General features: G+C 49.3%; 1 protein-coding gene across 3 annotated transcripts in view; it reads right to left on the bottom strand.

Annotated features, from left to right (window-relative positions):
* The window catches only part of LOC142903110 (kalirin-like), a 31,700-nt gene that overhangs the window by 5,588 nt on the left and 3,062 nt on the right, over positions 1-23,050 (bottom strand). For all 3 annotated transcript variants that reach the window (XR_012929192.1, XM_076048566.1, XM_076048567.1), the window contains exons 2-40: positions 20,507-20,581; positions 20,069-20,376; positions 19,065-19,288; positions 18,493-18,859; positions 17,668-17,790; positions 16,987-17,178; positions 16,305-16,436; positions 16,081-16,215; positions 15,896-15,988; positions 15,604-15,726; positions 15,404-15,520; positions 14,998-15,072; positions 14,435-14,560; positions 14,228-14,280; positions 13,123-13,270; positions 12,842-13,038; positions 12,632-12,729; positions 10,828-10,991; positions 10,546-10,665; positions 10,362-10,441; positions 9,947-10,085; positions 9,571-9,859; positions 9,310-9,425; positions 9,040-9,162; positions 8,406-8,588; positions 8,190-8,314; positions 8,016-8,082; positions 7,808-7,917; positions 7,649-7,718; positions 7,479-7,568; positions 7,140-7,232; positions 6,186-6,297; positions 5,787-5,977; positions 5,603-5,704; positions 5,363-5,517; positions 4,846-4,948; positions 3,582-3,743; positions 3,227-3,470; positions 1-12 (exon numbers count right to left, since the gene is read on the bottom strand). The exon at positions 1-12 is cut by the window's left edge and continues 42 nt beyond it. Coding sequence is in view for 2 of the 3 variants with exons in the window: in XM_076048566.1 (XP_075904681.1) it covers positions 1-12; positions 3,227-3,470; positions 3,582-3,743; positions 4,846-4,948; positions 5,363-5,517; positions 5,603-5,704; positions 5,787-5,977; positions 6,186-6,297; positions 7,140-7,232; positions 7,479-7,568; positions 7,649-7,718; positions 7,808-7,917; positions 8,016-8,082; positions 8,190-8,314; positions 8,406-8,588; positions 9,040-9,162; positions 9,310-9,425; positions 9,571-9,859; positions 9,947-10,085; positions 10,362-10,441; positions 10,546-10,665; positions 10,828-10,991; positions 12,632-12,729; positions 12,842-13,038; positions 13,123-13,270; positions 14,228-14,280; positions 14,435-14,560; positions 14,998-15,072; positions 15,404-15,520; positions 15,604-15,726; positions 15,896-15,988; positions 16,081-16,215; positions 16,305-16,436; positions 16,987-17,178; positions 17,668-17,790; positions 18,493-18,859; positions 19,065-19,288; positions 20,069-20,376; positions 20,507-20,581 (5,436 nt within the window). In the remaining variant the exon portion in view is untranslated. The remainder of the gene's footprint in view (positions 13-3,226; positions 3,471-3,581; positions 3,744-4,845; positions 4,949-5,362; positions 5,518-5,602; positions 5,705-5,786; positions 5,978-6,185; positions 6,298-7,139; positions 7,233-7,478; positions 7,569-7,648; positions 7,719-7,807; positions 7,918-8,015; positions 8,083-8,189; positions 8,315-8,405; positions 8,589-9,039; positions 9,163-9,309; positions 9,426-9,570; positions 9,860-9,946; positions 10,086-10,361; positions 10,442-10,545; positions 10,666-10,827; positions 10,992-12,631; positions 12,730-12,841; positions 13,039-13,122; positions 13,271-14,227; positions 14,281-14,434; positions 14,561-14,997; positions 15,073-15,403; positions 15,521-15,603; positions 15,727-15,895; positions 15,989-16,080; positions 16,216-16,304; positions 16,437-16,986; positions 17,179-17,667; positions 17,791-18,492; positions 18,860-19,064; positions 19,289-20,068; positions 20,377-20,506; positions 20,582-23,050) is intronic.

Raw genomic sequence — 23,050 nt, 5'->3', positions numbered from 1 at the left:
AGCTGTAGCCGTCTGTGACACACACACACACGCGCGAAGATTAGACTGAAAGTTTCCCCAAATCAGTTGCATTTATGGTCACATGGCGGCCAGTCAGTGATTGGATGAGTCTTCGCTTGCAGATTCCTCTAGGCTTCCTATTGGTGCAGAGGAGTTGGTGTAATGTGTGTCTGAGGTCTTTAGTTCTTTGCTATTCATTGATGGAGAAAACATTGTTTTTCAGATATGAGCTGGAAGCAACTTCCAATTTGTGAAACCCCGGCTGTAGCTACGCCCCTCATTCATCCTCCTCTTATTCTTTCTCCTCCTCTTCCTGCTCCTCCTCCCTCCTAGATGCTTGCATTGAATAGCCAAAAAGTATAATGTGTCTAAAGCAATTTGTTTGAATTGAACCTGTTGAGTAAGTTGAACACTAAACTTTTATTTTCTAACTCTTTCATTGTTTCTGTTTTTTGACATTCACAACTTCCCCCTTTTTGTTGATGCAGCGCCTTAAAATAGGGTCAGGAGAGAGAGACACCACTTCCTGTCTTCCTTCAGGTCAGTGAGGGCCGGCCGACCTCCAGCAGACACAATACACTCTATCGTCTGTGTGTGTGTGGGTGTAAGATTGTGATTGCATTATAAAAACCAGTCAGTCCAGTTGGGTCGACTCACTGGCCGCATTTCTGAACACGTCACTTAAATTCCTGCATCTGCACTGTCGGCCGAGAGACAATACAACTCCACTGGGAGGGGGGAGAGAGAAAGAGAGAGACACACACACACACACACACACACACACACACACCCACACACACACACACACACACACGCACGCTTGCTGAATCACTCATTAACCAACACATACATATACACTGATACAGTGAGTGTTCTCTCTCTCTCTCTCTCTCTCCCTCTCCTTCTCCCTCTCTTTCTCCGGTTGTTATCAGAACCCACCTGTCTCGTCTGCCCCCTCTCTCACGATCCAATTCCAAATGGCAGAGCAATCCCAGCATGCACCTCTGCCCCTCTGCATGCTGCTCCCACATCAGTCCATTCGGAAGCAAAAAAAAAAAAAAAAAAACAACCCAAAAAAGCGACGACAACAGGAAGTCTGGAGGTGAGAGCGCGTGCGAGAGAGAAGCGACTCTGCCGCTGGTTTGGCCGCCGCACGCCGCCTGAAGTGACGGCAGGAGTCAGAGGGCTGGAAAAAGGAGGCGGGGCTAAATTCTGAATGGGCGGAGCCAGATAGACTGAGGAGGAGGAAGCTGCTCATTCAGTTTCTGTTCCATAAATTCTATTTATAGTTTGTTCAAATAGTGTAAATTAATGAAAAAAAACTAGTTGAATCAATAGAAAGTACATTGAATGAAGTAAAAAATACAAAATGTACCATTTATATTTGCATTAGTTCCAAACATGAATTCTGCTTGCATAAAAAAGCGCCCTGAAAGAAATATTGAGCACAAATTAATTAAATAATCAAATAAAATATTAAACTATTCAATCTAAATGTAGCTTTAATAAAACGCTACACGCGGCAAACATGAAAGAGTCAGAGAGCTGACCTGAAGAGGGTGTGGGGGGGTAATGGGGTGGGGGGTCGAGGTGGGGAGGGTGGATTTATTTTTAAACAGCGGCAGCGGCGGCGGGGGGGAAGCAGGCACAGCAGGTGGTCCGGATGTTACCGCTGCAGATTCCTGTTGAGTCTGACCGAGACTCTGAGCAAAGGACAATGTTTAACCCTGTCTCTCACCTCTGGACTTCACTGTGTGTGCGTGCGTGTGTGAGCGTGCACGAGCAACACGCAACAACAGCAGCAGCAGTGAAAAAGAAAAAAAAAAAAAACAGATTAAGACTGGGGCCAAAGTTTACTTCTGGCTGTGAGCTGCTGGTGAATCTCCACTTGCACAAACTCCACCTGCACTGAGTTACTGCATTGTGTTGATTTGAGTTGTGTTGTGTTGTGTTGTGTTGTGTTGGCGGCAGTTTTTCTTTTCGACCGGAATAAAATGGCTCTTGGGACGCATTCCCGAGTCGCACGCTGGGAAAATTTGTCGCTGCTAAACACGGAAACAAAACTGACTGGATTATTGATGCTCGCGTTTTGTTTCGATGTTAATGATTAAATATTTAGACGAGGGGGCGGAGCCTGGGAGGGTCCTGGAACTAACGGTGCAGCTTGGATGCGAGGATGGTTAACGTGGCCTCTGCTCAAACAGGAAGTGACCCCGGGGGCCAAACAGGAAGTGCTGCAGCATGCAGGGTGAAATAAAATAGAAACAGAGAAAAATAATGACATGTGAAAGTTTCCTAGGATGGCAAAGGTAAAGAAAAAGAATTGTATTCTTTTGTTTGTTTGTTTGTTTGTCTGTTCTTTACAAAGCAGCCAAGCACGCCCCGATTCTTTTGGTGCTCAAACCAATCAGGTGTCTCCTTGTCTTCCACACTGTGTTTGGTATTAAGGGACTGAGCCCCAGTGATAATAATAATAATAATGGCTTGAATTTATATAGTGCTTTTCGACACCCAAAGATACCCAAAAGCACTTTACAATTGAACCCATTATTCATTCACACCACAGTCACACTGGTGGAGGTAAGCTATATGAAGCCACAGCAGCCCTGATAAGACCAGCTCTGGAACAGAGAATATTCTTCTTCTTCTTATGCGGCTTTGAATCACCTGAACATGCTTCTATTCTCACCGAATTTTGCACACATGTCAAGCCTGTAACAAACTGACATCTGAAGAAATAAAAAAAACTCTAGGTGCTCCACCTAGAGGTAAAAGCTTAAATGAACTTAACGCTCTCTAGTCCATGTCTCGTAGAGGCATGTGACGAAAACCCACACGTTCCTCGTATCAAAACCTTTCTCTCATAAACCCTGACCTTTAACCCCCGACAAACAGAAGGTGAGCTCTTTTCACTTGTTTGAAAATATGTAAAAGCGCAAAACTCGAAAACGGCTGTGGGCTTGAAAATTTAGTATGACACAGACAAAACCTTCATCATTAAATATGAAAGTATTAAAGTTAAATGACTATTCTCACAGCTTTCATTTGATGGCCCTTTAAAGTCGCAGTACACCTTAAATCCACCTAGAATCGCTCAACATTTCCCTCGAAACGCTGAAACTGAAAAGCCCCTCGGCAGGTGTTGGCGGTGTGTGGCCACTGCAGGCTCAGTCCCTTGAACGCTGCTTGCAGCTTTGATTTATTTCTTTGAGAGGTGCGGACTCACCCCTCCCAGCGCTCAGCGTGGACGAGGAGTTGGAGCTGCTGCTGGTGGAGGAGGAGGAAGTGGTGGTGGTGGAGTTGCAGGAGGAGGAGGACGAAGAGGAGGAGGAGGTGGCGGCGCCGGTGCCGGTGGCGGCGGCGGTGCACGTGGATGCCGTGGTGGTGGAGGCGGGGGGCACCAGGCCCTCCATGTCGGCCGCGCTGTGCGAGTGCGACAAGCAGAGGGCGCTCATGGGCAGCAAGCCCTCCTGCGGGTAAGAAAAAAACAGGAAAAAAAAAAGTGTCAACGACAGATTAATGAACACATTTCGCTATTGCAACACCTGTAATTTGTTTGTCCAGGTACGGGGGAGGCGCACCTGTTGGGGCGTCTGGTCCGTGGTCCTCGCCAGGCACCAGCCAGGCCGCTCGGCACAGCGCTCCACCAGCTCCACCGTCTGGCCACAGCGCACGCTCAGCTCGCCGGCACCCCCGGAGGTGAAGTCCAGCAGCACCACCACTAACTCGCAGCCGCCCGACATCTGGAGGGGATGCAGGGGCGACAGGTGAGACACTGACAAGGTGTGTTTTTTTTTCCTCTCCTGTACATTCTGCATGTCAACTGTAGGGCTGATTAATTTATAATATACACACACAACTTGGGTGTTATTTAATATAAGATGTGTTTTGACTGAATTATTTGGGGGTAAAGCCTCTCAAAATAGACGTTAACCAACTAAAAAGCCCCTTTGGAAGGTGTGTTCAGCGTGGGCGTGTCCTCCAGTCCCATGACTTCATCACTGGCAGATGCACACACACACACACATGGCGAACGACAATCTGTCCAATCACAGTGGGCGCCCTGGGACCTTATTGGCTGGGAGGGGCATCCTGAGAGTCATGTGACCTTTATCATTCTTGCTAATGTCTGTGAGATGAACATAGGTTGCAGCTGTAACATGCACACACACACTCACTCCCACTCCCACTGCGTGTGTGTGTGTGTGTGTGTGTGTGGGTGGGTGGGTGGAAGAGTCGGGTGTTTCCCGTCCAAATAGAAGCCAGATGTTCTGGACGGCCCGGCCCAGCTCAGCTGTAGAAAATAAATAACAGAACCAGAACCAAGCCCCGTTTACACAGTAAAATCCAGAATCCTGTTTGCTTTAAAGTACTGTCAAATTGATCATTTAACACACTTAAACACAAAAAACACTTCCGGGATCAAAAAGACAAACAGGACTTTGGAGCAAAATAAATCATTAATCCGAAGACCTGCTAAATATGCAGAGAACTGACCCTGACTCAGAGGTCAGAGGTCGCAGCGCCACCTTCAGATCCCCCTGACCTCTCCACAGTCAGAACTAAAAGAAGCAGCAGATGCAGCCAAATGAAAAAAAACCCTCAAAAAACAGAAATCAAAAGGCACCTACCTCGTCAGGAGAGCAGCAGAGTAACACACAAGTTCCCCGAAAGAATCTGACAGCGCTGAGAGGAAACTCGCACAACACACACACACACACACCCAGCCGGAACAGATGCTGCCAGTGATGAGGTCATGAGAGTGGACGACACACCCCTCTGTGTGTCAGCTCCCGTTGTGTGTGTGTGTGCGTGTGTGTGTGTGTATGTGTCCATGTGTGTTACCTTGTCGCTGTCGGCTGTGTTCTGGGATGTCCTGGAGGCGATGGAGACGGTGTCGGGCTGACTGCTGGCATCGCCCAGGCTGTCGGCGTCCTCGCTCGTCTCCCTGGAGACGGACACACACACACACACACACACACACACACACACACACACACACACACACACACACACACACACACACACACGTTCAGCTCGCAACACAGTCATTTGCGTTTACCACTTTAGTCTGGCATCAAATGTATTTAAAGGTGCCACATTCATTCTCTGGGTCTCAGGGAACTGGCCAATCAAAAGAAGCGACACAGAAAATGTTTGCGTTCCTGTACCATCTGTTTCAATCTCTTTTTTAAAAAAATATATTTGCTGCCAAATTGTTTGTGTTGTGTTCACGTGTTGTTGACCAGAGGGATGTTTTGGAGGTGTGGCTGCTGCCAAAAGGAACCCAGGGGGAGGTCAAAGGTCGGAGGCCCTGCTCCTCCGTGGCATGTAGCACGTGGCGGCTAACGGCGGCACTGACCTGCGGCTGATGCTGCGCTGGCGCCCCAGTGTGGGGTTGGGCGTCTTGGGGAGGGGGATGGGCTCCCGCAGCGCCCCCCGCAGGTGGCCCCGCCGCTCCTGGATGACCTGCCGGATGCTGCGGACCCACTCCTGCTTCAGCTCCAGCGACGACGCCTGCGGTGGGGGAGGAGCGACGGCGTTAGCCGAGCGTGTGGCGACAGACAAGCTAAAAGTGAAGTGGGCGGGGCTAACCGCACACCTTCAGCACCGTCTTGTTGTCGGAAGTGGGCGTCCGTCCCACCCACAGGGCGAACTTGCAGGGGTCGCCCTCGATGTGCTCGGTCACGCCCAGCTCCGAGGTCTGAGCGGGTCACATGATCAGCAGGTCACCCAATCATGCGTCAACAATAAGCAGTGCATGGGATTGCGCTCGTGCTCGTTACCCTCAGCCGGCTCTTGTACAGGTACTTGGTCCGGCCCGACGAGTCCTTGATCTCCTTGCTGAAGATGAGTGACAGCTCAAACAGGAAGAGGTGTCGGTCCCGCCCCTTTCTGATCAGAGACTTGGGCTCCCACACCAGGAAGGAGTCCTGGAGCAGGAGCTCACCCTGCACCTCCAGACCCTCCTCCAGACCTGAGGTCGGCGAGGGGCGACAGCAGGTCAGTCAGCTGACGTCAAGTCAGAGCAACACTGACATTTCACAATGAAAGTCCCAAAACTAAGCAGATTCACAAAAATGCCCTCAAGCAAAATAGTCTTGTTTCGTATAAAATATCCATTACAAATTATTTCTCCGTTGGTCCGGTCTTTGAAAACAAGCAAAAAAAAAAATGTTTGTTACCCTCTAGCATGCTAACGTGCATAGCATCGTTAGCTCTCTTGGGCACGCTGAGCATCACGTCCAGACCTTCTTTGATTTCGCCCTTCCCCTCCTCACAGCACGCCAGCAGCTCCTTGCAGAGAAACACACACAGAAAGAACAGTCAGTCCCTTTTTGAACTGTGGCTAATTTTTGAGATATGCAGCTAACAAAACAAAGCAACCTGTAAGAACCAGAGAGTTTCAAATGTATGTTTTAAAAGTACATAAAATAATGTTTGTGGGATGTTGAGACCCATGGCACCGCTGTCCCACTTATCTGCCAAAATAATGAGGTTGCATCAAATGTCTATAAATCTTTTGGTTTTGGGTGTTGCAAATGACTTAGTGACGGGCTGAAAGGCCCATTATGAATCCACAGTGATAATGCTGTGGATAATCTGGGCGCAGGGAAAGAAACAGGCCCCGGAGGACCTCAGTGAAAAGTCACTCTGTGTTTGCACACTGCCTGCATCCCACGGTTGAACATTTGGGTCCTGTAATTGATTTGGAGCACCGGTTCACCGCAAAAAATTAAAAATGGAACTTTCCCCCCCCCCCTGCTTCCGCTCGGAGCTGTTTATGTACCACAGCTTGTTGGTGCGTCAACTGGGTAGCAGGGATAAACATTGACGTGTTGAGACTTCTTTATTTATTTTTTTCCCCGCAGGATTATAAAATCTAACGCATAGGAGCATAAAGCACAATGGAGCATAAAGATAAAAGTTCTTAAATGTATTTTAACGAGAAACTTTGAAGAAAAAATATTGTTACGCACAAAAAATAGTAAAATCTTAAAAGTTCCTTTTGAGATATGAGATTTTGAATAATACATTTGACATGCTGTATAACAACGAGTATTTGATATTTTTTGTCTTGTCAAAATATGTAAAATACAGAGATAAAAGTGCTACTTTTTTCAACTTTTTTTCTTTACCTTGAGCAGCAGCTGGTATTTGGTGATGCGCTGCACCGGTTTGATGAGAGCCGAGGAGATAGAGTTGGCCAGACCGTGTCTCCTCTGGACCTCCTGGTGAGAGCGCAACATGACACCAGCATCATGAATCACAGCACCATCTAGTGGCACGGCGAAATCAGCACATTGAATTATCCGAGCACACACAGAAGTTTAATTTCACGTTTTTCCAGGATCCATGTGCTAAAGTACTGCTTTCTCAAGGCGAGAGAGACCTTAATATTTTGTTAGGTTCCTTTTTAAAAAGACTTTAATTGGATTTTTTTTCCATGAGTGATATTTGGAAAGACTGGCTTTTACCTCAAAGAATCCCGCACCGTGCTGCTGGATCAGCAAACTGGAGTCGGGTTTATTCCTGCAGTAGGTCACGTACATGTGGAACTTATCGGCCTGAGAAAGAGAAACAGGAGGTATTAGAGGTTTTTTGCTTTATGAAGAGAAGTAGAGAAAAAAACAAACGAGCGGCTTACCCAGGTGACGAAGCAGTGGCCCACGTCCTCGGGAAGCTGCTCGTAGTTTTCCAACTCCTTCAGGAAAATGCTACAGGACAAGAAGAAGTGTTTAATAAAACCAAAAACAGAATACACCGGAAAATACATACGCAATATATTTCCCGATGTTCCGCCGACCTGTTGTGGAACTCATAGATGTCCTGGATGTTGCCGAAGACGACGTCGTCCTTGTTGCTGAGGCCGGACGGGACGTCCTCAGAGCCGCTGGTCATCTCCCACAGGTACGTCTAGAAAAACATTTCAATTTAAACAATGCACTGAATTCAACCTGTGTGATCACGTGACCAGCCTGGAATCCTCCTGCAGCCAGAAGTGGGAAACTGACCTCGATGCACTCCTGCAGGTCTCGGACATAGACCCTCTCCGTCTGCAGGAGCTCCGCCATGATGTACCTGAGGAACAAAGCCCATGGGTGAGTGAGGCGGGGGACTGTAGGGAGCTGGGGAGCGCCGGGGGCGGGGTTACGGCTGTGACTCCGCCCTGTTTTAAGGCGACTTACTCTTTCTTGCGGGCCGAGCGTCTCTTCTCGTCGCTGACCTGGTGGCTGGGGTCGGAGAGGTTGACCTCAGGGTCCGAGTCCGAGAGGCTGTTGGGGATCAGCTCCAGCTCCAGGTCTTTGTTGTCCTGCAGATGGCGCCATAGAGCAAAAAAAAAGTCCATCATTCACTGCACGGATTAAAATATTTTACATATTTCATTAAGGACCCTACTCTACCTGTGAGCATCCTCCTAGCGCCGTCTCCAGCAGGTGGCGGTACTGGCCCATCCGCACGGTGAAGTCACGGTAGCGCTTGTCCACCGTGGAGACGCAGCGGCGCAGCTCGGTGCGGTGGGCGTGGCCTTTGGCCAGCATGCTCTCAGCCAGTTGGATGAGCAGGTGGACCTTCTCCTGGGTGTGCTGGGAGGGTCAGTGGCACAGGTGAGCGGAAACACTGGTGTGTGTGCTTATGTATATACATATATATATATATATATACATATGTATATATACATATGTATATATATATATGTATATATATATATATATGTACATATATATGTATGCATTTCGTATTTTAATTTCTTCAAAATAGCCACCCTTCATATAAAACATATTTGATGTCTTCAGTAAGTGTAGAAAGGAGTAAAGCTAAAGAAAAACCATTGCATGAGACCGTGTGTCCAAACTTCTGACTGGTAGTGTATATATGTGCATCTATATATATACATGTATATATATATACATATATATATACATGTATATATATATATATATATTTATGTATGTGTTTATATAATGTTTACACATGTGTACTATACATACGTGTGCATATGTGTATATAAATGTGCTTATGTGTGTTTTTTCTCACCTTAGCAGACACACAGAACTCTCTGTGTTGGTTCAGCAGCTCCTGCGTGTCGGCCACCGACGCACCAGGTGACGTGTGAGTGGCCAGGTAGTGGTCACCTGACTGCTGCAACCAATCCATGGCCTGAAACAGTGGTGGGGCGAATAAAAGGTAAATGCCCAATCACATAATTTTCAAGCTATTTTTTTCTTTTTCTTGTTTTGTTAGTGTTAGTGTTGAATGTGGTGTTTTTTGCTTGTAAACTAAGTGAAAGTGGGCGTGGCTGTCGACCTGCTGGGCGTGGTTCTGGAACATCAGGTACTGCTGGCACTGGTCCAGCCTGCGTTTCTTCAACGTCCAGAAGTGGAGAACTCTGTTCTCCCTCTGGAGCAGCTCACTGAGGATGCCTGCACACACACACACACACACACACACACACACACACACACACACACACACACACACACACACCTGGGTCAGTATAACAAACCTGCATCAGGTCCTCTCATCTTTGCAGGTTGTTTTCTTTTCCTTCTTCTTCTTTTCTCTGACCTTTGACCTGCTGCTCCGGCACCCTGGAGTGCCCAGTGACCTCAGCCACGCCCGTCACGGTGACACTGTGGCCCGAGATGTTGGCCATGGTCACGCTGTTGCGGTGGATGTACTTGAGGAAGACCTCGGCGTTCCTGCGGGCCAGCGTGCAGGCCTTGAGGAAGGCCTCCTTCTGCTCCATGTGCTTGCTGACCAGCGGCAGCAGCTGCTCCGGCTGCCGCTCGCCACCGCCGCACCAGTCCTCCTCGCGCCGGTACTCCTGCTCCAGGCTCTCCAGCACGCCGCACACCTGGGGGGACCAGCGGACGGGTGAGACTGGGGATCACAGGGAAAGGGGTGGCGTCAGGGGTTCGAGGCGACCGGACTTCTGGTGCACCTGCTGGGATGTTCTGTAGAAGGCGGCCGAGGCGTTGACCAGCTTGAGTCGGTCCTCGATCCTCAGCATAAGGGTCTGCCAGTGCAGCGCCACCGTCTGGGCACAGGAGCGAACTGCATCCGGGTCGTAATGGCCTGATCTGATGTGGGGGTGATAGACGTTTCAGTTCAGTTTGGAAATTTTATTGGACATGTTAAAAACAATAATGTAGAATTAAGGTAGACACACACACACACACAACCAAAACAACATCAGCAAAAAGGAAAAATACAAGCATAACAATAAAAAAAATACTTCTGGCTCAAGTCACTTTATAATTAAACCTCATGTTTCAAAAGGGACAGGAAGGAGTCAGGAGTGAAGTCAAGAATCTGAAAAACAGTTGACAGCACTTGGCAGGTGTCAGGTGTCCTACCTGACCAGAAGCTCCGCCCTCTGCTGCAGGGCCAGCGCCACCTGGTGGGTCCTCTGCAGCGAGTCGGCGTGAAGCAGAGCCTGGTCCAGGAGGATCGAAAGGGACATTTTAATTACAAATCCTGCTCTCTGTGCTTGCTTTATTGCAAGACATTCCCTCCGAGTGTGTGTGTGCACGCAGTAACCTCTATGGCCTGCTGGAGGCGCTCGTGCTCCCGCTGCAGCTGCTCGGCCTCAGACAGACAGCTGGAGTTCAACATGCAGGAGGACAGCATAACTTCGCCCTCGGAGATCCAACCCAGTACCTGCGAGAGACACACACACACACACACACACACACACACACACAGCAGATGGACAAGTGTAGGTCAGTCACAGCTCTGTGTGTGTGTGTGTGTGTGTGTGTGTGTGTGTGTGTGTGTATGTGTGTGTGTGTGTGTATGTGTGTGTGTGTGTGTGTGTTGCACCTGTTTGACTTGGCTCTGTAGGTGCCTCAGCTGCAGGTTCTGCTCCAAGTGCGTGTGCGTGTGGTCGGCAATCTGCTGCAGTTCCTTCTGCTTGTCCTGAAGGAGGCGCTGCAGCTCCTCCACCTGGGAGGAGAGGCCCCCCTCCGCCTCTGACGGCTCGATGCCTGACACACGCACACACGCACACACGCACACACGCACACATGCACACACGCACACACGCACACACGCACGCACGCACGCACGCACACACACAGGCAGACACGCAACGCAAGACCTTCACACCGAGGACATTTTGACTTCTGGGGTTCTTCATCGTTACTAATACAAATGTGTGTTTTAATCGCCGTTCGTGCGTGTGTGTGTGTGTGTGTGTGTTTGCACGCACTGATGCATGCATGAGTGTGTGTGTGTGTGCGTGCGCACGCGTGCGTGTCTCCATGGCAAATTCAATGCGCGGGTTTCCATGGGGACCAGCTGTGTGCTTCAGAGAGCAGTTTCCATGACAACCCCGTTCCCCTTCCCCCCTCCCCCACCCCCCGCCCCACTCCTCTATCACCCCTTCCCCCTCCCCCTCCTGCCCCCTAATATCAGCAGTGTGTTCCTGAACTGGTTGGACTGAAGCTGCTCGGCTGTGGCGAGCGAGATAAAACGCTGACTGCGTCGCTTCCCCTCCCCTCTCCTCTCCTCTCCTCTCCTCCCTCTCCCGTCATGTTGTATTTTCACCAATAGCGTTGCAAAAGATTATCTTTTTTTTATTAGTATTATTACAAGGAGACGTTGTCAACCACCAAGTGTTTGCAGTCAAAAGCGTCCGGGAACGTCCTCCAGGAGAACCTCTGGGATGGAATTAAATCCAAAATAAAGCTGTGCAAGAATTAGAAAAAAAAGCCTGGAAGGCAAAAAAAAAATATATATATTCAAATGTTTTTTATTTGGGCGTACCTGTTCAAAGACCTGATGGTTCGCACTTTAAAAAAGAAAAACCTGTGAAGGAACGGGATGGCCTTAAGCAACCACTCAGCACCCACATGAACCTCTGGAAGTCTCGCAGCGACCCCCCAAAGGAACCCATCTAAACTAAGCAGTGTCATCGGTGAGTTCCTGAGAGCACTTCGAACCCGCAGGGGTCGAACTGACCGACAATCAATAAGTCCCACAAGGCCCCTTGAGGCAGGGGCAGAATCCCTTCAAGACCCACTGCGGCATTTCTGAGGAGCAACACTTGAAAGATCAAGGAATTGTGAGAAGTCTGACAAGAACATCCAGAGATACCGGCAGCTTCAAAGACAACCTGGAGAAACTGGCAATCTTGGACAACACACAAAAGCAGTTGTGAAGGAAGTGTTAAATATTCCAGAGGGTGTGCCAGAAGGACCACTGGGGATTTATTCGGGTCCCTGGAAGCTGTTTTTTGGGAAGTGATGTGGTTCACTAGTCCCGCAAAAGAGACAAATGGACTCATAATGCAGGTTACTGGAACTCCCAAAAAGTTCAATTTCAAACAAATGACCAAGAAGAGCTCTCACTTCCTTGGTGGCTTCAGTCCAGAGGTGAAACTACTCAAACGACTGGAACTCCTGAAGGAACACCAAGATGATGTTAGAAGTCCCCCAGAACCAGATTCCAGTCCAAGGCCAGTCTAAACCACAGGAGATCCTCTATGAATCAATAGTTAACAATCTAACAAGATCTTAGTCAGCTAGTCGTCTTGTTTCTTGTGGTGTACCCCAAGGCCTTGTTCTCAACCCCAGTCATTTAAAAAAAAAAAAAAACACAGCTCAGGCAAAATTGGCAAACTTACCAGATGCCTGCACCTCACTGATGTACTGCTGGAGGTCGTGTCCTTGTTGGATGACCTCATAGATCATGTTGTTCATGGCCAACCTTCGCTCCATGTGCCTGCAGAGACCCAACAAGTCAAGTTAATCTGATCTGATGTGATGATTAATCTAAGTTGATGTGCCAACGCTGAGGGCAAGTTGAGCCTTTTTTTAAATTAATTTTTCTTTACCTGTGGATGCGCTGCTGGGCTAGCGTCAACACTTCAGGACTAGCCTCCGCTAGCCGTGACTGCCCCTGTGCTAGCTTGTCCTGGGCTAGCTTGTCCTGGCTGCCGTCGGCTAGCCGGTTCGAGCTGAGCTTTTCCGCCGAGAAGTCCTGGGACTGCTTCTGGAGATCCTGCTTCCAGGCGTCCATCTCGCCTGTCACCTGCAGGAAGAAAACACGCAGACGTGTCACGGATCGTTGGAAAAACGCAAGAAATGTTGCACACAAAAAGCCCTAAAAAAGCACCTCCAGCGTGCACTGGTGCAGGATGCGCAGCTGCAGGTAGACATCTAGCCGGATCTTCCTCTGGTGGAAGAGCTCCTCCAGCTGGACGTGGGACTCTTCCAGCTGCTGCAGCACCGACTCCACATGGGCGACCGAGCTGCCCTGAGGCCTGAAACAAATGCACCTCGAGTGGTTAAACAATCCTGGAAACGGACCCAACTCGAGAGAAAAAAAGAACAAAATGAAACGCTCCCACACCGAATATATTAAATCAAACGCACACAGCCGAGCACCCACAAAAACGACGAGGAGCTAGAAAGTAAACGCACCCACAATATTAGCACAGAGCAGCGCTGCACAGCCCCCCTGAGCTACCCTGAGCGGCGTAGCAAACATTCCCACACAAATCAAACAAAATAGAAGCCAAAAAAAGTGTAATAACTGTGTGTGTGAAAAACAAGCACCCGCAAACAGGAGCTGTAAAAACTTAAAAAAAGAAAAGAAAACTGCACAAATGTACACAACACGATGTTCTATAAATACAAAAACAACATGAGAGGCTCCACAAATCAAACGCCCAGGCACAAATTATAAAAAATGAAGGGAGAATTAAACACCCACAGGTCATGCAAACTACAAAACCCACGGTCACAATTAGCAGCGACTTTGTCGTGCTGTGGAGTGAAAAAACCCCACAAAACACATCCTCCCACACTGCAAATTCACAACCGCACGGCAAATAAAATCAAATAAAAAAAAGAAAGAAAAAGGGCGAATACCCACAATAGAAAACAAACGCACCCACACAAAACGCAATCAACGTTGACGTGAACCACAAGAGGTGAAACAAATGGGTCTTTTTCTGTAAACACATAAAACAACAGATAAAAATGCTCAGACAGGACAAGGGGTGGCGCTGTACTAGGAAGTCATGTGACCAGTGCATCCAGGTAGAGTGAGGTGGCTGTCTGCTGGTGTTAGTTTGCTAGTCATTAGTGATTATTAGTTGTTCTTCTTTTTTCTCTTTTTTTTGCCTTCCTAGTGCAGCCCTGAGCCCCCCGCCCTGGCTGCCCCCGTGGAGCCACTGAACCACACCCTCTGCAGCCCGCCGGGGCAGGTTGGTTACCTGAGTTGCAGGATGAGGTCTTCCCCTTCTCGGATGACACTCATCGCAGCTTCCTGTTGGGGGTCAGCGTCACAGCAGGGGGGTTAGTGGTGGTGGTGGGGGGGATTAGAGGGAGGGGTCAGAGGTCGGAGGGGAGTGTTCAGGTCAGTACGACTGGGTGGGGTTAGACCGCTGCGCGGGGGTCAGGGTGCGTGTGTGTGTGTATACCTGTGTGTTGGCCTGCTGCTGCTGCTGCTGGCTGATGAGCGTCTGCAGCGCCTCCACTGTGTCGGCCAGTGAGACGCATGGCGGCGCCGACAGCTGCTTCTGGAGGCCGTCCATCCACGCTGAGAGCTGTGGGGGCGCCACAGGGCAAGAGTGAGCGTGCGTACGTGCAGTTGGGAATTGCAGCGCCCCCTACCGCCGCCTATTTGCTAGTTGAATTGTCTCACATCTGTTTTGAGTGCTGCTGGAAGCAATCTTTTTTTTTTTTTTTTGTTTCGTGGTATGGTTTTTCTCATGCGAAAAGTTTGTTATTATTCTGATGCATCTGGTTGGTTCTTCATGTCAGGTTGGGAATTATAGCACCACCTACCCCTTGCCTGCCAGTTTTGAGAGCTGCTGGATGCTGTGCTGTGCGGTCTTGAGAATATTTCTCCAAAAATGTAATTAAATGTATTTAGGCAGGAAACAGGTGTGAGCTGCGGGTGGCGCCACCAGGTGAGCAAGGGAGTGTGTGAGCATGCACGCATGCATGTGTGCGTGTATATGCATGTGTGTTTGTGACTGACCTCCTTGGTGTGTGTGTAGAAGGACACAGCCAGGTCCAGTAGCAGCTTCCTCTGCTCCACCCGCTGGATGAAGGCCTGCAGACACATGATGATGATGATGATGATGATGTCGCTTTGTTTACAAGCCTGGACTGCTGCCCACTTCGCTTCCCCCCACTCTTAATTCCGTGTTTCAAAAACAAAAAAACAAAAAACATATTTTCTCCAGTGGAAGCCCTTGGAGCTGGAAACATTCTGAGAGTTTGACCTCATTTTTAAGACGCACGGGGAGAAACTTTTGGGACTGTTTGGTGGTCTTCACTCTCTGCTCTATTTTAATTAGGTCAGTTTTAATTCCACTTCCTTTGAGAATTAAAAAGAAAAACCCTCTGCTGCCCCCTGCTGATTGTATTTTTGTGTGTCTCACCTGCATGCGGAGCTCCAGGTCTCTGGCCGCCTGGTAGATCTCCTCTTCCTCGCACTCCCCCGACTGAGCCAGCTGGTCGGCCGCCTCCAGCAGCTTCTCGGCGTTGGTATAAGTGTTCTGAGACACACGCAAACATGGGTTTGATGTCTGTTAGCTGACGTACGAGCGCTTGCTCGGTTCCTGAACGGGGCCCTGGTTACCTGGGCCACCTGCTGGAAGTCGTCGTGTCGTTTCTGCAGCGCTCGCGCCCTGTGCAGCGACTTGCCCACGCCGGTGTGCTTGTTGAGGAAGACCTCGCCGTGCTGCTCCACCCAGTCCAGCACCTGACACACACAAATACAGAGAGAGAGAGAGAGAGAGAAAGAAAGAGAGAGAGAGGAAGAGAGAGAGTAAGGGTTTGCTGCAGAAGCTCAGGAAACAGGAGGAAGCCTGTTGTGAAGCTGCTGCTGCTGCTGCTACTGCTGCCTCTGCTGCTGCCTCTGCTGCTGCTACCTGTCTGACGTCCTGCTGGAACACACACAGCTGCAGGCGCTGGTGGAGGCGGAGCTTGCGATGCTGCCACGCTCCCTCCACCTCGTGGTGACCCTGCCAGGATGCCAAACGTGACAAACGTTAGAGCCACCCCTGCCGCCGCCGTCGCCACCTGATGAGGCGGAAGGGGGTCGGTGGGGACGCACCTGCACGATCTGGTGCAGAACTCCCATGATGCTGTGCGTGGCGGCGGTGAAGTCCGGTTTGGCTGCCGACGCGTCAGCATCACTGGGAGGGCTGCGCTGGAGGACGTCCATCAGGGCTTTGCCACTCTCGCTGACCTGCGGGGGGAGGAGATGGGGGGCAGTGAGACAGACGGTTGGTAGACAGACAGGTGGACAGACTGACAGACAGGTGGGCCAGTGGTTACCTGGGTGTAGTTGGCCGAAACCTCCTCGTTCAGCTCCTGGTGCTTCTTGATGGCAGCTTCCAGCTCGGCGGTGGCCGACGGCAGCGCCCCCTCGGAGCAGGTCTGGACCCACCCCCCCACTCTGGCCAGGAACTGCAAGAACCAGCTAGTTATGTGGCGTTTAACATTGTTTCATAACTTAATGGCAAGAATAAGGATAACTGTAATTGGTTACATAAGTGGGAAAAGTGTAAATAAATGGAAACTTGGGGAATTATTTTATGATTACAATTAATTACCACCTGTGACCATTTTTTATGTATAAACAGGCTGAGCTATATGTTGAATGATTTTTTTGTTTCATTGCGTGGTTGTTCTCATGCAAAGCAACAAAGAGTTTGTTATTATTCTAATGCGTCTGAATTGCAGTGCCCCCTCCCACTTGCCTGCCAGTTTTGAATGCTGCTGGATGCACAACACTGTCGGGTCTTACAGTGAGAACATTTATTCAAAAATTTAGGAAAGTAATCAAATACAAGTAAGTAATTACATTTTCATTACACAATTACATTTTCCATAGGGTAACTTGTAATTGTTACCAATTACATCTGCAAAGTCGTCTTCCCAAGAGCAGACAGGTAGCAGGTCCAGACGCTGTGAAACTGAAACTAAAAGTGGTTTCAAAATTTTGCACGTAAATCACCTGCTCCGCCCCCTGGTGGAAGCCAGTGGCCATGGCAAGGGTGTTGCTGCGCTCCTCCAGTGCGGTGGTGAGCGACTTCCAGTCGTCCTGCAGCCGCGCCGACACCATGGCAATGCGCTCGGCACCGTAGTGGCCGGCCTCAGCCAGCCGGGCCGCCACCGTCACCACGCTGTCCACGTTCACGCTACCGTTCTGCAGCAGGGGAGGGCGGGAGGGGGAGTGGTTAGTGGAGTTGCATGTTACGCAAATAAGCAGAGATGGTGAAAGTGTCTATATTCTGGGCTTAGGTAAAAGTACAGGTACTTGTGGTAAAAGTACTTATTCAACTCCTTTACACAAGTAAAAGTAAAAAAAATGCAGACAATTGCTTTTGCTAATAATGAAATAATATTGGTTCATAATTCTGCAAAAATGAAAAACTTGAAAATCTGTACTGAACTGAACAGAGGCTATGACCAGTCAGCCAGTATTGGATGTTGACACTTCATAAAAATAACCAACGTTATTAACCATTCTTTTTCATTTTTCTGTGACGGCAAAACAAAGGGTATAAAAAAAGAAACACTCAAGTAATTTTTCTGATACCTGAACAATCTACTAGAGTACAGTAGCAAAGTATTTGTACTTTTTACTTCCCACATCTGTATAAATAAGTGGCTATCTTAAAGCAGTGGGCCTCACCATGCAGTTGGCGGTGAAGTGTTGGTGCTGTGTCTGGAGGTCGAGAGCGTGCTGGTGGTTCTGGCCCACCTCGGCCAGACTCTGTATGAACAGCTCCTTGCTGTGCGCAATCCACTCCGACATCTGCCGACGTGATTGGACGGTTGGAAGATGATAAGCGCTTAGCTTAGGCTATATTGATCAACCGCTTACATTCAAATAAGGAGCAATAAAACACTTAGATATGTAAATGTATTGTGTGTGTGTGTGTGTGTGTGTGTATATATATATATATATATATATATACATGAAAATAAAAAAAAAATCTTTTTTAATTAACTCTTTGCACTGTGTATGCTTTTGTACAATGTAAATTTACCCCAATGTGGGATAAAAAAAAAAAAAGGCATTCTTCTTCTTGCTCCTAAGACAGTGGTTGTCATCTGGTGGAGTCTCAGGACCCACATTTTCTTCCATTATCATGAAGTCGCAACCCAATTTTATTCCACAAAAAAATTAATAAAAAGACTAGCCCACTTTCTATCATGTCCAGTAAATTAATTATTGAAATTATTGAATTGGATTGTGCGTCCTCCAAAAAAATGCTCAACATTTTCTCTATAAATATATATATTTTAAAATTCCTTTTTTAAAAGCAAAATAAACGGAAACTGCTCTCGAAGCTGTGACCCAATCAAAACAGCTCCACAACCCACTTTTGGGCCACGACCCACCAGTTGAGAAACGCTGGCTTAAGTCAATTTCCCCTTAGGGAAGAACAAAGTTCTCAAATTCTTAATTGTTTCAGGTTTCTGATTCGTGTTTTACCTCCGCCCCTCCCCTCACCTTGGCGGCGTCCTGCTCGAACAGGTGCAGCTGCAGTGCCTGGTCCAGATGCAGCTTCCTGTCGCTCCAGGTCTGCAGCAGGTGGCCGCGGGCCGCCTGTAGCCGCTCCAGCAGCGACGACACCCTGGGCGCCACGCTCTGGAAGTCGGCGCCGCCCGACAGCCAGCTGCCGTGTGTGACCCCGCCCCCTCCGCCTCCTCCAACGCCTCCCCCTGCCCCTCCTCCTCCTCCTCCACCCTCTGTGGAGGCGTCGCCATGCGTCGGCCCCAGCCGCATGCGCTGCAGGAGGCTCCGCCCCTCCCGCTCCAGGGCGTCGACCGGCGCCGTGGCGATGGTGTTGCGGAGGCGAGCGTGCTCGTCCAGGAGTCTGACACAGGATGGAGAGCTTTTAGCACTTTGCTGCTAATTAACTAGACACACGTATTACCGATACCAATATCTGGTATCAGTAGCAGTTGACGACACCGATACCAGTTGTATACGTATGTATCATTATTATTATTATTGCTAATATATATTGTTATTACTACTATTAAGAATAAGAATAATACTAATAGGGTTTTTTTTCTCACTTGCGGGCCTCGTCGACATCCTGCGGCTCCGGCACCCGGTTCAGCCCGGCCTCCAGCTGCTCCAGCTGGGCCAGCAGCTGCGTGGCCGCCCCGCTGAACTCCTCCAGGCCCAGCCGCAGCTCGGTCCACTCCACGTGGTCGTACTCCAGCGAGCCGCCCAGGTCAGCGGTCAGCTGGGAGGGGTCGACCAGCCGGGAGAGGCCCTCCACCGACACCAGGCTGGTCTGCAGGGAGAGAGAGAGGGCAAGGGGGTCGGGAGGCGGGGTCACATGCTCCGTTTGCTCGGTGTATTAGCATTTTTTGCTCTCTGCCTAAAGATCTTTGTGGTTCTTGTGCTGGATGAGCATCAGTAGTCGTAGCAGTTAGCTATTTTATATCTTCTCACGTTTTCTTTCTTATTTTCACTCGAGTTTTTTGTTGAGAAATGTTCTTAATGCGGTGCAGCATCTGAACCAACACAACACGCATTAAAAAAACACAAGAAGAGGAAATAAAATTGACAAAATTCCAGACATATGGGGAGTCTCTTTTGAAATAATCCAACCATGTTCCTTCTTTTTAACTTGGTCAACTTCTGTATTTTGTCGCTCTTTGGTCATATATACATATATACAGTCCATCTCTCAACTTTTGATAAACTGCGCTTCACGCGGTCTCAGTCGGTGCGTTATCTTTTCCGTTGTGTAGATTTCTTCCACTAGCTATGTTCATTGGTCCTGCATAGGATTGTCTTCCCCTCCCCATTTCTTTGCAACAGCTTTTTTTTCTAGCAGTTGCTAATAATACTGCTACCAGTATTTGTCCTTTACTCTTATATTTTAATCACCGAGCTCACCATTTTTCTGTTTGTTTTTTTAACTATCTATTGACCTTGGCAACTTTTTAAAATTGCATTAATTCTTTCCAATTATTTCCCTGTTCTGTGTAGCACTTTGAAATGGCATAAAATCCAATATAAATAATATAAAAGTTGTCACAATCCTATGGTTGCAGCGCAGCGGTACCTCGAAGCTGAGCTTGGCGCTGCCCAGGTTGGTCTTGTGCTTCTGCCAGAAAGTGTCGGGCTTGATGAGCAGCGCCGTGTGGATGCTGGCCGAGAAAGACTCTTGCAGCGTGCGCAGCACCGGCTTGACGCTGTCCCACTTGCTGCCGCGCATGTCCACTACCACCGTGAAGCCGCGGGCGCGCACGTCCTCGCTGGGGATGGCCGACAGGTAGGTGACCAGGCGGCTCAGGTCCTCCTGCTTTATTCGATCGTGGTTGGTGCGGGCGGGGAAGGTCAGGATGGGCCCGCCCCGCTTGTCCCGCCCACCTGAGAGAGTGAGAGAGAGAGAGAGAGAGAGAGGGAGAGAGAGAGGTGGGGGAGTGGGGGGAGCAGAAGATTGCGGTCAGACTGGAGGTGGAGGTCACCGGGGTGTGGGGGAGGGTTAGGGGGGGTTTACCTGAGACGAAGGCCACTTTCTCTCTGAGCACCGTCAGCACGTCGACCGCCCGCACGGGGTCCGCTTTACCAGAACCTGAGCGAGAGAGAGAGAGAGAGAGAGAGAGGAGAGAGAGAGAGAGAGAGAGAGAGAGAGAGAGAGAGAGAGAGAGAAGAGTGAGAGAGAGAGAGAGAGAGAAAGAGTGAGAGAGAGAGAGAGAGAGAGAGAGAGAGAGAGAGAGCATGTTAAACTTCCTGCTTTCAGACACACAATGTAGAACTTCAGGGTGAGCATCATTCTGCGTCTCATCCAGTCAGCAGTGTTTTTGGGCCTCGCCGGGTCGGACAAAACGACCCCCCCCCCTCCCGTCTCAAGCTGTCACTCAGTGGAAGAGCGGCGAACTGAAGTGACAGCAGCGGTGGAACTGGGCTGGTTTGCTAGCTGGGTTGCGTGTGTGAGTGTGTGCATGACGAGGCAAAACATTTTTTTTTAGATCAGATCATTTTGGAAACGTTTTCAAAGCCTCGCCACAGGGGTTGGACGCTCTGATGTGATTGGATGTTGGCTAGCTTGGCTGTTGGTAGCGCCGCCGCTGCTGCTGCTAATTTGGCTCCAACAACCCCTCAGTCTGGCTCTGGGAGCTGTGGAGATCCAGTTCCAGCCGGATCATGGAACCCAACCACCCCCCCCCCCCCCCTCATCTTTTCCTGTTGTTGACACAGATCAGTTTTGGGAACAGACGTCAGCCTGTATCTGTTTGTTTGTTTGTTTATTTATTTATTTGCCTTTGGACCAACAAACAGCAGCAAGCCATTTCTAACCCATCACAAAAAAACAAAAAAACAAAAAACAAAATGACAGACATTTCAATTAAAAAGCTGACTCCTGCAGCTGTGTGTGTGTGTGTGTGTGTGTGTGTGTGTGTGTGTGTGTGTGTGTGTGTGTGTGTGTGTGTGTTGCAGACAGATATACAGGCCTCCCGTGTGTGTGTCAGATCATCCTGCACAGCGGGAGGAGGCTAATCCAACACACACACACACACACACACACCCACACACACACACACACACACACACACGCAGGGCATTAAACATCTCACATTAACAGCAGCAGCAGCAGCAGCAGCAGCAGCCCGGACGGCGGTGACAGTGCGAGAGATGCGGAGCCGATCAGACACTGTGAGAGGAAGTCGAAGCGTCCGTCCGTCAGTCCGTCTGTCTCTCTCTCCCTCCTGGAACCACCACCGTGTGGCGCCGCAGGGCCCAGATCCACCGTTCAATCGAGACTAATTGTTTGGCGTCGACCCGGTGATGGATTATCACACCATGCTGGCATTCAGCCTATTTTTTTTCTATTTCTTTTTTTTATATAAATCTATCTGTGGTCACGCTGCGGCTCCACGGTAAACAATCAGAGCGTGACCTGTGTGACCTTTAGCATCACAGAGGACTTTTTTGAGGGGACAAAAAAAGCACGAAAGGAGTTGGACAGGGCTGCTTTCTTTTCTGATTTGAGTCCGCAGAATGACCACGCCCCCTCCTCTTAGTGGCCCCTCCCGCTCTCCCCACCCGGCTGGGCTGAGTCGCCGTTCATAAATCAAATGCGCTAACGGCCCTGGCGGTCGCTTAATGAGCCGACGGCGGCGCTGCTGTGTAAACATGATGACACGGCGGCGGTGGCGCCGTCTGTATGCGGATCACCCCCACCACCACCCACCCACCCTACACCCTCAGACGGTGCTTTTCAGCTTATCTGAGCAGCCAATCAGGATGGTCATTGATCCGCAATCAGCCGTCCGTCAGCCGTCCGACTCATCCGGGTCCAGCTGTCAGTCCGGACCGGCCGGGGCTGCTGGGAATTAGGGGAGGGATTTCCATTGTGATAAAGCCCCGTGTCTCACTCTCTCTTGCTCTCACTCACTCACACACACACACACACACACACACACACACACACACACGGACGCAGAGCGAGTCAGTATGAGGCCTAAAATAGCTGCGGCGCAGAGCAGATGAAAAGCCTTCAGAGAAACTTGCCGTCAGTTCTGTCAGGACACATCAGAGCGGTTACACAACTAAGAAGAAAAAAACACTAATGAATGCGTCTTGCTGCCATGGCGTCCTCTGACTGAGGCGAATGTCACTCTGAAACCGCCCGAGCCCGCCGGGTAAATACAACCCTTCGATGACGATTCGTCTTCATCATCATCATCGTCATCGTCATCGTCATCGTCATCATCATCACAGTTTGATCATTATCTTTTCTCCCCCTAAAACAAATGTACTCATGACAGAAATACACACATACATGACTTTGCAGCTGCTGTGTGAATCATCCATATTTTGACAGTCATTTCCAGATTGAAAGAGTCAATCCCAAACACTTCATGTTTAGCATTCAAAACATGACAAACAGTCTGATAGTTGTGCATGAAACACCTTCAGATACTCGGCAGTGGAGCCGCAAACTGGTAACTTCACAGTAAGAAAACACTCAAATTCAAGCCTTTTATTTTATCGTTAAATCCAACTGGCCTCTTTCACAATAATGGTCAACCTACTGTGA

Source organism: Nelusetta ayraudi, unplaced genomic scaffold (genome assembly GCF_046127955.1).
Source record: "Nelusetta ayraudi isolate G7.1 ecotype Tasmania unplaced genomic scaffold, CSIRO-AGI_Nayr_v1 ptg000106l, whole genome shotgun sequence".
Taxonomy (NCBI): domain Eukaryota; kingdom Metazoa; phylum Chordata; class Actinopteri; order Tetraodontiformes; family Monacanthidae; genus Nelusetta; species Nelusetta ayraudi.
The sequence above is the reverse complement of the archived record's forward strand: the minus strand, read 5'-3'. Positions and strand labels throughout refer to the sequence as shown.